Below are 16804 nucleotides of genomic sequence, written 5' to 3'. Positions count from 1 at the left end.
CAGGATCTTCATCTTGACCGGACTAACGGATAACCGAATCGTTGGGTACTGTAAAAATTAAAATACCAGGGCTTATGTATGGTATGTGATAAATTTGACCGACTCGCAGTAAAAAGACTAAATTTCCTAATAGTATCCAACATCAATCAAAAACTTTGAAGGAATATGAAAACGAATATAAATCGAAATTAAGGTAGTAGTAAAAATTACCACCCAAATTAGTTTGAAAGAAATCATTTTATTATATAAAAAACAATCAAAAATGTATGATTTTAACCAACGAAAACGTTAGGTAAAATATATAAATTTAAGTTGATTTATTTTAATTAAAAAGTTTGTAAATTTGAAGCGCTACAATCATTAACTTTATCTACACTCAGGCAAAATGAGTAGTGAAAATTATAAGGTAAATCTTATGATGCATCAAAAATCACCATTTCAAAAGATTAATATGAAAAATATACCTCTATTATAATGTTTATGAATCTTCAAGATACATATCGTTTATCACTGTTATAGTTTTCATACGAACAACTTCCAGAGTATATGAGCGAACAACTTCCACAGTATATGAAAGAAGTTATGTTTGTCATAGAAATTTCGCACAATGTTCCAAAAAATTTCGTATGAATTTCATAAGGCTTTTCATTGGGATTCCAATTCCAATGACTTCATAAGGCGGTCTTATGATTCGCATACGATATCCTTGTGGCTAAAAACGATACGATTTCATTACGAGATTACACATATATTTCACCTGAGTGTAATGTTCGTGTATTGAAAACTAATTTTTCAAATTAAATTTACTGCAAAGTTGTTTGTAGATAAATTGGCAGGAAGGTACAAGTAAAATATTTGTTATTTTGATCAAAATATTGGTTGAAAGAAATTAATTCACTGAAAAAAATTATATCACTATCCTCGTACTGAACCGATGATGTTCTGGCTTCGTGTATATTGAATTATTTCTGGCAACTTTGGAACCGAAGTTGTCAAATTTACGATTTGTGGTGAATTTCAATGTTCTGGCTGCAAAATGAGTGTTTTGGGTTCATTCCGACCAGGACAAGTGCTATCCGTTTTTATTTTAAAATTACCAAACTGTTCGATTTTGTTGATTTTTGTTATTTTTAGGGTCACAACCGTAAAGAACACATATCCCAATGTTATCTGTTTGTTTGAAAGTAAAATAGCTAATCACAATCATCCTAATAGACCAAGGCTCAATTGAAAATTCAGAAGAAAATATTAGCGAAATCGTGGCAAAGTAAATCGACAGTGATACAAAAATAGTATTCATCTGAAATCAATTGGATCAAAAGATCTAATGTTAGAAGACAGACGATACTGTCAACAGCACTATGGTTAACTGAACTATAATAATTATCCGAGATTAGTTTTAGTACGAGAAGCCGGACTTGATGAAATTCTTGGAGATGAGATAGTCTAGATTCTGTTTTTCGTTCGGGTGTGAAATTTTCATTCTGTATTTCGATCGAGCACGAATTTTTTATGCAAAAACATGATTTGACTGGAGTTTTGCTTTTGAGTTAATCTTGGGTCAATGAAATACGGGAAGTATGAGTGTTTATTCTTTCGGATTGCTATCAGTTCTGAATAAATAATAAATCAATATTGAAATAGTTAATATAAGCGATTGTAGGAGTTTCCTCAGTACATTATACCTCCATTCGTTACTTATAAATTAAAAACCTAATTTATTAGAAAATGATTGCTTCAGTTGAAATTATAACTTGTTTCATGAATCAGTCGTAAAACCCGTAAAATATCTGTTCGTCTATATTGACACATCATAATAAAAAAAATAACAATACTAACGTTACAATGAGAATGTACATTGTAGAAGCACCATGATCAATAACAGCACTAACACACTCTCTCATGCCACTTTCATCTGAATTACTTTCCAACTTTTAACGACCTCTGAAATATCTTGATCATTGCTGAAAAGTGTCCGGAAACTCTCATTCAATCTCAATAAAGCACTAGCTGTGCTTCTGTTCCAATTCCACAGTACAAATCCCACCTTCCTTGAGTGCATATCACTTTCCAAACTGGCTAAGTTTTTAGTTAAAGTTGTATCCACAAAGTTCACTCCACTGCCATCAACCACCAAAAGCTCGATTGGGGTCGCATACGTCTCTGTCACAGCCCGTACAATCCGATCCCGCAAGTACTCAGCTGAGGCGAAGGGTAAATCTTGCAACGTTTTCACTAGCAATACGCTGACGCCATCCACCCGTCGAGGTTGTGTTGCAATCTTTGGTACAGCCATTAGGTACAACAAAAAGGAACAGTTGATTCCGATCCCCACCAATATCCCGTAGTCTAAGCCAAGGAAAATACAAGCAATAACAGTTCCGACCAAAGGAATTATGTCCAATTTTTTAACGCGCCAAATTTCACCAATTCCTCGGTAATCCACCATGAATATCATGGCAGAGATGATCACCGCTGCAAGAGTAGCTTTTGGAATGTAGTAAAATGCATCCGCCAGAAGAGCTAGAGATATCAGTAGTAGTACGGAAGATACGGCGCAACCAAGAGAGGTTCTAACTCCACTGCTGTTGTTGATAGCGGTTCGAGTGAATGATCCTGCCACCGGTAAGGGTGACACGAATGAAACTACCATATTGCACATTCCGAGAGCGATCATTTCCTGGGTTGCGTCCACAATCTTGGTACCGGAGAACGCTTTGCCAATGGAAATAATTTCCAGTGTTGAAACAAGCGGAATCGTAATAATAGTGGTTCCCATTGTAGAAATCATGTCCGAAAAAGAGTAAAATGTTCCGTTATTAGTGATCGAGAATGGAGGAAGGTGAAATGGAGGAACTCCGGAGTCAACATGTCCGGTTAGTTTGAACGGTTGCAATCCATCTTGAGCAAACCCGTAAGCTAAGGAAGCACCTATGATCACTATCATTGCGTTGCGTAAAAGCGAGAGATACTTGAAAACTGTTTTCCATTTTCCTTGGCCAAAATCTTTGGTCAACTGAAAAAAATAATAATTATTAAACAGGTTATGATCGTTCAGTAGTAAATCTTACTCTTAAAACAACCAAAAATGTGATCGAACTGAATCCAAGCACCGAATCCCATAGCCTGATTTGGCCGATGTTATGTATCACATTTTCCCAAGCATCAATAAAATCACTACTTTTTCCGGGACTGCTGATACCGAACAGCGAACGCAGCTGAGAACTGCCGATAGTCAGGCACGCAGCCGTCGTAAATCCAGTAATAACCGGTATCGATATGAACCGGATGAGGAAGCCCATATTGAAGACTCCAAATAGGAACGTGATCGCACCGGCTAACAGTGTCAATAGTGCAGTTCCAGGACCAAGCTGTAGCACCACACCCTGGATCATAATGGCCATGATAGAGGTTGGGGCCACGGTCACATCCTTCACACTACCGAACAGAAAGTACATTAAACAACCGACCATGTTGGAGTAGATTCCATCCTGCGGTTGAAGATTCGCTAGGATTCCGTAGGCGATACTTTGTGGAATGGCTGTTAGAGTGACCGTTAATCCAGCGATTATATCGGACAGCAGGTCGTTGACCTGGTACTTAGGCAACCATTGCAGGACGTGAATTCGTCGCCGAACCGTTGCTAGGGTACAACCAGCGCGTAGTCGTGGTACGATCATATTACGTACGTTCGGTAAATTTTCACTGTAGTCGCGATCGGTTCGATCTACAAGTTCGAGTACACCCAGGCCCGTGCGCAGGGGGGGGGGGGGTTTTGGGGGTTTTAACCCCCCCCCATGAAGAATTTTTTTTAAATTAAGTTTCATGAACAATGGAGTACTTATTATTTTGAAGTGCAAATAATTTGACAAATTCATATTTTTTATCAATTTTTTTATCAATTTATAAACTGACATAATTTGAAGTGGATGAGGCGCCCCCCCCCCCCATGGATGATTCCTGCGCACGGGCCTGAGTACACCAGTTCTAATGTAACGATTTACTGGAAGAATGTGTCTTTACTTACCGGTCAGCTGGTGCTGAGAACTAGATGCAGTTCCGCTCAGCATCTTTGATTTCCACTTTGGACTTTTTCGACAGACGCTTGCACAGCTTATCTGATCTGATTCGGTTGGTGTTCAGCAAATATTAAAGCAATAATGATAAAATGCAATGCACTTTATTGCAGTCAATGCAAGTCAGTCTGACGACTGCTTCAAGGGGTCTGACGTGACTGATAGTCTTCAGACTATGTGTAGAGCAGTACCATATAGCTAACCATTCGTATCTAATTGATAACAACGGATTCGATGAAACAAAATTGAAAGAGAGTGTTCATTAGGGCGGTGTTCATCCGAGATGAGATTTGATTCATTTGATTCTGTGATCACTCATGTCTAATCATAATATGTCTGCTAGTCTGATAAGACACGATTGGTCTATAGCAGTATTGTTGATAGAAGTTGGAATAATAAAAACCTGGCTTTCATCTTAAAAATCATCTTAACTTTTTATTATCGTTATTCGTCTTCTCTGCTGCAACTACAGTTTTGTTTATATAATCTACCTAAAATCCTACAACTTCACACAAACCCATCATCCGTGGTTCCGGATTTCCAACGCCTTATCATTTCCTTGTCACTTTCGTCGGCTCGAAAGAGTGGCATAAATTGATCCTTACGATACCTGTACAACGAATACTGTACTTCTCGATTCCATCGCCATAGTAGCACATCCCTTCCTTGGATCTTCAGATCTTTTATCGTGCTGGATAGATTCTTCACCACCGTAGAGTCAATGTATTTGATCAGTTCACCGTTGATCACCACCAGGTCCGCACTGCACTTGGCTGCCATTCGGATGATCTTTTCCCGAAGGTACTCCGCCGACGAGAAGGCTAGATCATTCGTTGGACGCAGCAAAAGAGCTGTTGTCGTTCCGAACTACAAAAAAATCAAAACGATCGTCATTAACATCAAAATAATTAATCTTTTTAGCGAGCCTACCTGCTGAACCCGATGTTCGATCCTCGGTCTAGATATGAGATACAATAAAAAGCAAAGATTCACCGCAATCCCAACTAAAATGCCGTACTCTAGTCCAGTGAAAAGACATGCCACCACCGTGACCAGGAACGGCACGATGTCGATCCGCTTGATGCGCCACATCTCCGCCACCGCACGATACTCGATCATGAACACCATAGCAGCTATGATGACTGCCGCCAATGTCGCCTTCGGAATGAAGTAAAAGTATTGTGTCAACAGTCCCAGAGCTGACAGGACCAATAGTCCGGTGAACACGCCCCCGAATGGAGTTTTGACACCGCTGCTGCTGTTGATGGCGGTTCGAGCAAATGACGCCGTGGTCGGGATCGAAGATGTGAATGAACCGGCAATGTTGCATAGTCCAAGAGCGATCATTTCCTGGGTAGCATCTATCGGCATACCCTTGGAAAACGCTTTACCAATCGAAACCAACTCCAAAATCGAAATCAACGGAATCGCGATCACCGATGAACCCAACAGACTTACCATCTGTGGAAAATCATAGTACTCGCCATTGAAGAATGTTGAAAATGGTGGTGGTTCCAGTGGTGGAAACCCGGACGCCACTTTCCCTGTCAATCGAAATGGATACTGGTCCCGACTAGCCATAACGTAGGCGAGAGTTCCACCGCTTATCACAATCAGTGCATTACGCAGTAGACAGAGGTACTTGGTAAAAGTTCGCCATCGACCCGAACCACGACCTTTGATGAGCTAAAAGATGAAAAAACAGATTCATTAGATACTCCAATCGTTGATCTGTTGATCTTACCGTAAGACATATTAGAATTGCTAACGAACTAAATCCGAGCAACGAATCCCAAAGTCTCGTCTGTCCAACGTTCTCGAAAATATTACTCCACGAATCAACGAATTCGCTCGATTTTCCTGGGCTTGAGATACCTAGTAGTGACTTCATCTGACTGCTGATTATCGTTACAGCGGCTGCGGTTATGAACCCTGTAATCACCGGCATTGATATGAACTGGACAACGAAGCCAAAGTTGAGTAAACCCAGTAGTAAAATAATGCAACCGGAAAGAAAGGATGACAATATAGCTCCGGCTGGTCCCAGCTCCAGAACCTTCTGTTGAACCATCAACGCCATGATCGCAGTAGGAGCGATGGTGATATCTTTCACACTACCGAAGATAGCATATCCAAACGATCCCATAAAATTCGAATACAGACCATACTGTGGTTCCAGATTCGCGACCACGGCATACGCGATACTCTGCGGAATGGATGTTAGTCCAACCGTGATTCCGGCGATTGCATCCGAGGCCAACTTTTTGCCACTATACTGAGGACCCCATTGAAGAAAGGGCAGTCGTCGGATGGCATTTTCACGTGTCCAAAAGCCACGGAAGTGACGTTGCAGTAACGGGCGCAGATCGGGAAACTGCTCTCGGTAGTCGAGTTCATTGTCTGCAAAAAAATGAGAGTTCGAGTAATCAGTAATCTGGAATGATGCGGTTCGCAGTCGTAAAATGCCAGATTGGGCTATATAAATGTTATCGGATGCCGGCTGTTTGCGCTCGTCGTCTAATGATGAGTTTGGGGATGTCAACCGAGACGTCAATATTTGTCGCGATGTATCCCGTTAGCGGGAAGATATCGTGTGTAATTTTCGAGATCATAAATGACATTTACGCTGTTCCGTGTGACCCAAAAGTAGAAGAATTGCCAGGTAATGTTTGAACTTCCGATGATCCGTTATGAAAACGACTCAGTAATATAATATTTATCACGTACAGACGTGCGTCGTTGATAAAAAAAGATTGGGCATTGTTAAGTTGTGTCCAATAAATCTGACGTAGGGAGTTGATCTACTGATTCTCGGAATTTTGGAATGTTTCCAAAGTAACCAAAAATAACTCTTCTTTTGTATGCAGCACATGTATTATTATGATAATTGACTTTTTATTAACTTGAATCAAATACTATATATCTCTTTCTTTCTTTGACCTATGTATATAAGTTGAAGACCTTTATCGGTCAGTGGTATTTTTTTTATTAAATCAAACGGAACAAATAAGAGTAAAAATAAATACAGCAAACAATGTTATAGTAGTAGAGGAAAATTTCATACAATCCTTTGGGAATATTTTAATGGTTCTGAAAAGGACCGATATTCGGAATTTATCCGTTGTCTACAAGTACTTCTTACCATCATATATTTATTTATGCCGGAACCAATATTCTGAACCAGGAACTGAAACTCGAAATATGGAACTAGTTCACAATTCAGTTCATAAATTTAGTTTTAGAATTATGAAACTGAACTCTTTCAGTTTTAGAACTGAATTCTGAACTTAAATTCCAAACCACCGAACAGGAACTGAATTCCCGAGTTCAGATCCATTTTTCTGATGACATGAAGAAAGAATTATGTTGTTGCGTTTAGAACGACTCGAGATATTCCCGATTAAGTTCTACCCATTCTTCCAGAGGGCGAATTTTGATAAGGACTCTTAGAAAAGGACATGAAAATAATAAGTAGTTGTAATAAAAGCATTCCGTATTTTAGTATTCTACAGCTAGTACAGCTAGTAGCTTTACATTATTCTACATATTAATTTACAAAATGTTTTTTTTTTCATTCTGTGTTGTTTATTATACGAATGTCTATGTAAAGCTATTTCAATTTCACAGAATGGTTGATTTTTTTTTAAATATTATATGTGTTTCAAAACAATGTACATGCTATTGACAGGTGCAGCGACTGGCAACTCGCTTGATAGAGCTGTGCTGTCAAAGTGAAAATTTTCTCGCGGGCTGACAACACCGCCTACCTTGTTCGTTTTTTTGGCGCGCTTACTTCGCGTCCATTTTTTTTTATCCAGCTGTGCTGTCAAAGTGAAAATTTTCTCGCGGGCTGACAACACCGCCTACCTTGTTCGTTTTTTTGGCGCGCTTACTTCGCGTCCATTTTTTTTTATCCATTCGAGTTACGACTTTCATACGGTTAACATCGTTTTAATAAAAGTTATTTTATTTATTACTGCAATCCTCAAATACTGATTCCACTGCAGCTTGATGACGGCTCAATCCATGCCTTAAATATGTTGGTGATATTGGAATTTTTTTACCGAAATTTCAACAACAGTGCGGCCGGTAAAATATTCGGGAATATTTACAATGATTACCAAACTGCAATAAATGGTTTAGTGGTAAGTGGAGGAAAATTTCGCATAATCCTTCGGGAATATTTACAATCGTTCAGTGCTTTTGTCATCAATTATTTATCTACACCAGAGCCTAAATTCTAAATTTGTTTGCAGCAACTGAAAATTAATTTTTGAACTAAGTTCGAAACCTAAGACAGTTCAGTTGCAAAATTCAAGTTCGAAATTCAAATAAATAATTTAATTTGTGAATTCAGTTCTAGAATTCTGAAACTTGACTCGTTTTCAGAAACCAATTAACAGCTTCCGAAATTAACTCTAGACCTGAACTCTAAACTTTTACTTCGAGTTCGAATAAGTAAACTGAATTCAGCTCCAAATTCTAGTACCGAATTTAGCTCCAGAATGCAGAAGGTCTGAATTCTAAACTTGAATACTGAAACTGAATTAAGGCATTCATTTCTGAACTGAATTCAGGAATCAAATTCTTGCTCAGAAATAGTCAGTTCCGCAATCCAGGTTCAGGGTTCCGATTTCACATTTAGTTCCAGATTCTATATCTAAAATTCATGTCCTGAATTCGTTCCGGAGTTCTGAAGTTGAAATCTTAAATGAGGGTTCTTGTATCGAATTCCGAATACAAATTACAGAATTATATTTACTTCAAAAATCTGGTCAATAAACAGTTCCAAAATTTATAATTAGAATTCAGTTCCAGAGTCTCAGTTTTCAACTCAAAAACTAATTTCTAAACCTGAAATTATATTCAGAATTCAGGTGGACTAGAATCCAGGGTGTGTATTCAACTTCAGAATTCAGTTACAGAATCAAATTAAGATCCAATATTCAGAAGCTGAATGCGATTACTAATAATTTGTTACTGCTGCTGCTAATTGAGAATGCAACAGCGAATGCAAGTGCGACCTGAGCATTTGGGGATTTATACGACGCAGCGTTTTTCTATGTGTCGGTTTTGCACGATACGCATAGTGCGATGAATCGTTCAATTTCAGCGAATGAAATTTTGCGCACCGTAGTTTGGCACTGAGTTTTACCTTGATGCTTGTTCATACCAAACATTTTTAAAAACTTCAGTTTTGAGTTGGTTTGAGATGGTTATTTCATAATACTGAAAATTTTATCATGAATTTCTGAACATATTTCCAATTGTATGGAGAAAAAAAGTGTGCTGCTACGTTAAATGCAAGTTATATTTACGGTTAAGTTCTGCCCATTCTTGTACAGAGTGAATTTTGAAATGGTGCCCCATACTAAAGTAAGACGGATTCACATAAAAAATCAGCTGTCAAGATCGCTGAAAATTTCGGAGAATCATTGGTTAATATACCAAAGTTCAACAAATGTCTACCAAAATTACCTAGGTAACGGTTTCCAAAACTGTTTCAGTGATTGCTGAAAAAGTCGAATTAACTAATGTCGTTTTCGATTGATACCAAACCGGACCCATTTTCCGCCCTAACTGCTGTCGAAACCGTTTGTTTGAAGCTAGTTTCGAACCTAGTTTCAACGTTGTTGAACTGAAAATCGAATCAGTTTGAAACCTGTTTTTTTATATCAGGTTTGCTCAAACCCCCGTTGCTAAGTTCGAAGCCAACACAGTTTCGTGAAAAGTGTTTGATGAATCTTCCCTGGGGCAGTTTTAAGTTTTCTCAAACTTTGGGTTTGGGTCAAACTCATATAATAGCCCTTGTCAAAGCTTCTGTATTGCTTCGTATTTCATTTCCCGCTCCGGTGGATAGCCCTAATCTATCTGATTTTTTGAGAAGTAGGCGAGGTTCAAATCATTTTTGCTATCAGCACTCTAACAATGGATGAAATCCAAGAAGATATACGGTTGTTTCAATTGATAATGACAACAGTAAGGTAGCCGGGCACAAGAATGGCTGCCAGCCAATCCTGTTGGATTGTGGCGGGTTATGCGATTTATCGGATATTGATTGATAAATCGTTTAACACGACGAGACTTGTATGAGACCCGAATTGAACCATTTTGAAGCACTTTGCTTGGACTTGTTTATTGAGACGTGACAAGATGAATCCCGCTTGGTAGAAATTTCGACAGCCGGCAGAATCTTAGTTGGATTCTGTCATTGGCAGAATTGTGTTCTTCTCTTGCCGATCATGACTTGTAAATTCACCTTTCCTCTATTTTTTTTTGCTTTGGTGTGAGAATCTTGAATTTGGGTAAATATTTCCCTAATTCAGATTATCTAAACAAATTGAAACAACTCGACATGAGTTTTTTTAAAATTACGAAACGTTTTTTAAAACTACGAAACTTATCATGGATAAATTAGAATTTTCAACAGGTTTCTCATATCTTAACGATTCTTTGTCCGAAAAACTTTGCTTCAATTTAATTGCAGATAGTTTCTTGAACTATGCAAACATTGTATGGAGTTTGAATAAATGACAATGTAACTAAGCATTGAAAAGGGTTTCCACAAGATGGTCCAGCAAACTATTACAATACCCATGAAAGAGTTCATTCAGTGGTGTTCCTCTTTCACCGTGAACGAAATTGCAATGCTCATTATTTTGCATGCCATGTGCACTACAAATCACAACCAAGTTACTTTCGTTGATCGTTTCTTTTCTGTTTTCATAACATCGAGAGACGCATGGGTTTTAACTGGACATCAACTCGGGTATGTGTGGAACACCAAAACAATTCCATTTTTTGCAAAAAAAAAACGCTGGAACATGTTTGTTCGACAGTTTCCTACTTTACACCCACTGATTATTGATGCAGAATGTTGCAGCCCAAAACAAAACAGTTTAGAACACGTCTCATCTTCCTGGGTTTACACAAAATTAATAGCAGTACACCTCATTCGATTGGTGCATCACTTAAACTGACTTAAAATAGTGGTTTCAATTGTTGATCTGAGCAATTTTAACAGAAAGTGGCATCGCCAAATAATAACATACCTCCGGGAATCTGATGACTGGGGTAGATATCCTTGTCCGTGAGGACGATTTCCTTCGTCATGTTGGTCTACCTGTCCAACAATTTCAACGATTAGCCCACTTTCACCTCACTATGATTGAATATGATTGCTAACTTTTCAACAATCTGCTGAAATTGGGAATCCCAGTTTATAGTGGTCGATTAACATAAACAGCCTGACACAACAGAACCTGAGTCGGAACTGCGCCGTCTCCACAAAACACGTTCACTCTAGCACGAGAGGCATTGGCGACTGAAACACCTGTTGCATCACAAGCGACCTTCTATGCCGGTGCAAAAATGTTCGAGTATTCCGCACTCGAGAAATGAATCTCTGTTGGCTTGGTTAATGAATGTCACTCTCTCGATATAAGTTCACTATATGAAAACATTACATATTTCATTGTATCCGTCAATTTTTTAAAGATAAGCAGACATGATAAGAACAGTCATGCTCGAAATTAAGCGCGCACTTATAATATTCGATACATGTTTGTAAGCCGCTTTTGCGATAAAAGTCCGTTCAGATTATGCTTGCATGTCACAATCCAAGTAGTCTTAGTACCAAGGGACAAATCGCTTCGGATATGTTAATGATATTAAATTACAGAAACTGTGAAAATCGATTACCGTTTAGTTACGTGTTCCACGTGTCAATTCACTTTTTCGTAGCGGGTGTCACTTGACTTACAACATACTTTTCTCAGTTAATTTAACATGAACTTTTCTCAGTTAATATAAATATTGAAGTTATTTGTGATGCCTTTGAATAAGCTATTAAAAATATGAATTTGTTCGGTAATGACAGAATAAGTTAAAAAATATTACAAACTATTCAAGTGCTTAAACGAAAATAATTAAAAATTTATCCCTAGTGTACATTTAATTTCGAGACTTACTGTATGTGTCTCCGATTTATTAATCACCAATTAACTTTTATGAGCGGGAAACCGAAAACCAAGACCACCGATGGGTTGTAGTAATCTTTTAATAACGGGGTGGAGAAAAATTTAACTGACCATAAATTCATTATAGTATTCAACGAGAATAATCTGTTGTAGAGAAGCGTGGCCATCGATAAGTTAATCTTTTACGTGTACGTCGTTTCTTATCAGTTCCATCATCGTCATTACTATTGGATCAACTAAAGACATGGTCCAGTCATTTTTATCGAACCAAAAAAAACCGGTTTGTTTCAAAATAAAAGTCTGCTCAGATACTGAACCGGTTTCCAACCATGAAGCTTTGAAAAGGGAACCCAGTTGCATCACAAATTGGTGAAGTTGGTAAGCATTTAATTAGATGTGAATAACAATCAAAACTCTAAGATGAATGAACTTCTTCACAAATGATTCTGGGGATTTGTATTGCAATCGAAGAACGAGCTTTGCCTCGTTTTGTTGTTTTGCATGCGATTCACTACTGATGAGACGCGGGAAACGCGATGACGAGAACTACTAAAGGAAGTCCTTGATGGATTGATTGCGAATATTTTAGACGCTTAGTGCCTATTTATTCATCCCCTTACTTTAAATTATTCATATTTAATAGTTTTAGTATCAAATAACGTATTGATTCTTAGTGTCAGTAGGTTCGCAGTACAAGCACAGACTAACAGACAGGACACTCAAATTAGATTCCTCAATCATTTTAACGGTCATTTCGAATATTCCTTTATTTGGGACAGTACTCACATGTGTCATGATGGCGCCACGTTACCCTATCAAAACATCCTATCTGTCATGTAGACTGTGTTTATTTTTTTCTTTTATCAACAGAGTTGCCATTCATACAGAATTACCTGTAATGTATTGATTTGTATACGTCCATGCGAATTTCATGTAGGATACAGATTTAATACATATTGCCAAAACTATATACAGAATTATGCCTACTTCTCATCCTCCAACGCAATACAAAATCGAACCCGTTTGGTTACAATATTTACTTGCTTCTTGTCTGCCGCCACTTAATTTCGGGTGAAAATTACCAACACATTAAAAAATAATCTAGATGAGCAACGTTGAGAAAAATAAATGGTTTCCTTCCAACATCGCGATAAAGTTAAATATATTATCAACGTAATCCAATAATTTATTGTGACGATTCATTTTCAAATATTTTGATGAAATCAGGCATCCCTGCAAGCAGCTGATCGGTGTTGACAAACGAGGGGGAACCAACTAGTAAAAAAAACTTTTACATAACACAAAGGGTGTACAGATAGTAAATAGTTCGCGCAGTACAATATAGGTGGAACTAGTGCATCACGAAAAATTATTTTTATAAGAATTTACTCATACTGTCATGTCTGTTAGTCTGTGGTACAAGCCATGTAATGGCGCTATGAATCGGGTGCGAAATCTGTGGAAACAAGGAGAGGCTAAATTCCACAAAAAGGAATGTAATTCCAAGACTTTGTTGTTAAGTATCGTAACAATTTGAATTATTTAATTTTCTTATACATTTACTTTTCGAGAACAGTGGAATGTAAAGTCTACCTATTATTCTAAACACCAAAAATACAATAAATTGAATTGTAAACCGTTGAAGTAATATATTGAAACGTGGAATTAAATTTTTTCGTATATCAATGGTATATTTTTTGGCGGAGAAGTTTTCGTTCCTATCATGTCCAATGTTATTTTACTCACAGGTTGATAGATGACGAAACGATCAACACATAAACTGGAAAAAAGAGAAATAGTCAGCAACGAACCCTGAAATGTGCCGTTTCAGACAAAAAAACGTAAGAGGTCCTCAACACCTATAAAATCAGTAAAAAAAACGCTAAGTGAATGTTTTGCGTCAAATGTAGAAACCAATTTCACTTCAAATAAATAATTTTTTTATGTTTAGTTTCATGATAATTTATGATTATTTCTTCTAGTAAAAATTTGAATTTGTAAGCAAAAACCACCTCAATCAATTATGATAGTTGTGATCCAACGCTCCCACCATGGAGTGTGCTTTGGCCAAATGTCAACAAATTTTCAAGTTCAATTTGAATGTATAAATTACAAAAGAATTTGTTTACAAAAAACACATTTCAGGTAAGAATGTATATTAAAATTTCAGAGTGCGGAATTTTTAAGTACTTTTCATTTATTTGTTTATTTATCATTTATTATTTACAGTTATAAAGATATGTCAAGTCAAAAGTGGCCCAAGGCTGCCGATTCTTCCCTATACGTGCGTAAGTTAAAACTGAAACTGTATTTTCGTGAAATTACACTTCACAATAAACTTCGTGTACAACGAGAACCGATTCTACCCGTCTTGTATGGCAAGAATCTGGCAGAAACAGAATCGTCAATAACCGCTAGGTGAAATTTTCTGCCGGAAGCTCATAGCTTACGAAATTCTATATGCATTTTTCGCAGTGTATGATTATGAGTCAAAAATGTTTTACCTCAGTGTAAAATTGAACCCACAACAAACTTTGACTTCGGCTCGTACACATTCTAATTTCGTATATGAATAGATCTGCGCACTCTGCATCGGTGTGAGTAACAGAGACGTCAAATTGCTCAATTGACACTGACATTATAAATGTTATTGAATATTCGCACATTTTATGAATGTGTTAGTGTAAAATTTAGGCAACTTAAACCTTTCCACTACACTCCAGCTATAGGAATGGATGATGCTGACTAAGGTAGACCGTTTTATTAATTTCCAGCGAATTTCAACCGTTTATGTTGGAATTCTAGGAAGAACTGGTTATTTACTAGTTCTGTATATCCGAAAAACATGAAGATTTAAATGTGTTTATTAAGTTATGTAATGTTTTCATTTAAAAATAAACTGAAAATCAGTTTCCGTTTAAAAAATCTATCATTATTATTATATCGTTTATTTATATCCGGGTTTAATCTAGTTACGGTTCGAAAAACTATATCAATTTCAGATGAAATTTTCTGATCCTATTCAACCATGTTTATCGTATAGAGCAGCAGATGAAAAAAAATACGAAACACCAAATTTGAAGATTGCCTATTCTAAGTTATCAACGGTACCAAAAACATGGGAACTAATGCAGGAATATAGTTTCAATCTGTAAAATAACGATAAAGGTAAATCCGAACACTTATCAGACACAAATGCGGTGAACAATCATCCTATTATACTATTGAAACTATGTGTGGAATATTTCTTAAAACTTTGCATGGAACAACTCCCAAAAATTTTTGATTGTGCTAAGCAATCAGTACAAAAGAAGCTCACGCTGCTAATTTTGTTGCGAAATAATTGAATTGCAAGAAGTTTTAAGCACTTAAAATATATTTTCATTAAAATCATAATAACGTTTTTTTGAAATGCTATGAATCGTTTTGACAGACCCAGGGTCTAAACGATGAAAAAAAAATTTTTTTTCAAATTTTTTCCAGAAGCATCGTTCAACAAAATAAATTCAAATGTTTTGCATGATAAAAAGCATTATTTGAACAACATTTTATAATTTTTTTCGTGATATTTTTGAGGACGCTTCTTATGTCGTTTTCGTTTTTAAATTGCACTACACCGGTGTAGCGAAAGCTGCACCTAAACCGTTCGTTTTTACCAATTGCACTACACCAGTGCTACACTTTTTCTGCACCGATACCACTGGTGTAGCACTCATCAAAAGTTTGGTGTAGCTCTGTGCAATGGAATCTTTTATTGTAGTCAATGGTTACTGTTTATGTTTTCGTCATTTTTGTTCGTTTATTCATGCTTCAGTGTAGCACTGCACCGGTGTAGTGCAAATTAAAAACGAAAACGCCATTAAAAATCATGATTTGCGGTGTCCACTGTATCTCAGCGCAGACTACGTTTCTGTTTGATTTTTTATTTTTTTTTTCAATTCTTGGTGTTTGTTTTAAGTCAAAACTACGATTACGCTGTAAAACCTCTCCAAAGCATAAAAAAAGGAAAACGTTGGGTTCTGGTATTTTATATGTAAAAAGTGTGTGCAAAATTTGAAAACAAAATTGGTGCAGTAATTTTTGAATGACGATGGTTCGCGATTACTGATCCAACATTTTTTATGGGCCGTATGGAATATAGTAGTCTTGAATTTATCTTCGGTAACATCACGTTCTACCCAGTCAACTCGTCTGAAATTTGATTTGGAATTCCAGACGAGTTAACTGTGCATTACTAATACAAAGAATTTACCGAATCCAATGGTTTTAATTTAAGGAAATAAAATCTGTATATTTAGGTACCGAAGACAGTGTTTTCTCAGGAAGAGTTCAAGATTTTGATGAATACCTATTACAGATCGATCGACGATATGACATTATAATTTGAGAAAAAATCGAATCTTTACCTTAAAGTTCACCACCAGTTATGAATTATTGAATGAAATGTACGTAACCTGAAAGGAGCTGTTCTTGGCTAATCAATAAATTTTGCTTATATCGAGCCTTGAATCTTGATATTGAAAACCACCAGTAGAAAAACTCCTTATAGGTATAAACTTTCCGTTTGTACTCTGACTCCCTTAAATCTCACCCGGCCTTATTCGCCAAGCGTTATGCATTCTGCTGCTGAAAAGTGCTATAGGAAAGTTTCCATGAATGAATATCGCTCGTATGGTTGCATTATTCACCACCACAACTCCAGCCGGTGCTGGCGGTTCCGGTTCCACGCGCAGTTGGTGCTAGCAGTAC

General features: G+C 37.1%; 2 protein-coding genes across 2 annotated transcripts; both read right to left on the bottom strand.

Moving 5' to 3' along the window:
- Positions 1-1144: 1144 nt before the first annotated feature.
- On the bottom strand, positions 1145-4279 carry LOC131433525 (sodium-independent sulfate anion transporter-like). The gene is made up of 3 exons (XM_058600113.1): positions 4028-4279; positions 3072-3727; positions 1145-3016 (listed from the first exon to the last, which is right to left on the bottom strand). Exons 1-3 carry the CDS (start codon positions 4068-4070, stop codon positions 1901-1903), a joined length of 1815 nt encoding a protein of 604 aa, XP_058456096.1. The 5' UTR covers positions 4071-4279; the 3' UTR covers positions 1145-1900.
- Positions 4280-4484: 205 nt separating this feature from the next.
- Positions 4485-11388, bottom strand: LOC131433509 (sodium-independent sulfate anion transporter-like). Its single transcript, XM_058600112.1, has 4 exons — positions 11129-11388; positions 5821-6476; positions 5007-5762; positions 4485-4943 (listed from the first exon to the last, which is right to left on the bottom strand). The coding sequence occupies exons 1-4, from the start codon at positions 11187-11189 to the stop codon at positions 4584-4586; spliced, it is 1833 nt and encodes a 610-aa protein (XP_058456095.1). The 5' UTR covers positions 11190-11388; the 3' UTR covers positions 4485-4583.
- Positions 11389-16804: the final 5416 nt, after the last annotated feature.

Source organism: Malaya genurostris, chromosome 1 (genome assembly GCF_030247185.1).
Source record: "Malaya genurostris strain Urasoe2022 chromosome 1, Malgen_1.1, whole genome shotgun sequence".
Taxonomy (NCBI): domain Eukaryota; kingdom Metazoa; phylum Arthropoda; class Insecta; order Diptera; family Culicidae; genus Malaya; species Malaya genurostris.
Note: the sequence above shows the minus strand (reverse complement) of the source record. Positions and strands in the feature narration are given on the sequence as shown.

What these genes read in the sequence shown, in the direction of transcription:
- LOC131433509 (XM_058600112.1), bottom strand. Translation starts at nt 11,189, where the DNA reads ATGACGAAGGAAATCGTCCTCACGGACAAGGATATCTACCCCAGTCAT. An exon ending in CAATTCTAATATGTCTTACG is followed by an intron (nt 5,763 to 5,820) that starts GTAAGATCAACA and finishes TTCATCTTTTAG; the next exon opens with CTCATCAAAGGTCGTGGTTC. An exon ending in TCGAACATCGGGTTCAGCAG is followed by an intron (nt 4,944 to 5,006) that starts GTAGGCTCGCTA and finishes ATTTTTTTGTAG; the next exon opens with TTCGGAACGACAACAGCTCT.
- LOC131433525 (XM_058600113.1), bottom strand. Translation starts at nt 4,070, where the DNA reads ATGCTGAGCGGAACTGCATCTAGTTCTCAGCACCAGCTGACCG. An exon ending in TTCTCAGCACCAGCTGACCG is followed by an intron (nt 3,728 to 4,027) that starts GTAAGTAAAGAC and finishes TCGAACTTGTAG; the next exon opens with ATCGAACCGATCGCGACTAC. An exon ending in CATTTTTGGTTGTTTTAAGA is followed by an intron (nt 3,017 to 3,071) that starts GTAAGATTTACT and finishes TATTTTTTTCAG; the next exon opens with TTGACCAAAGATTTTGGCCA.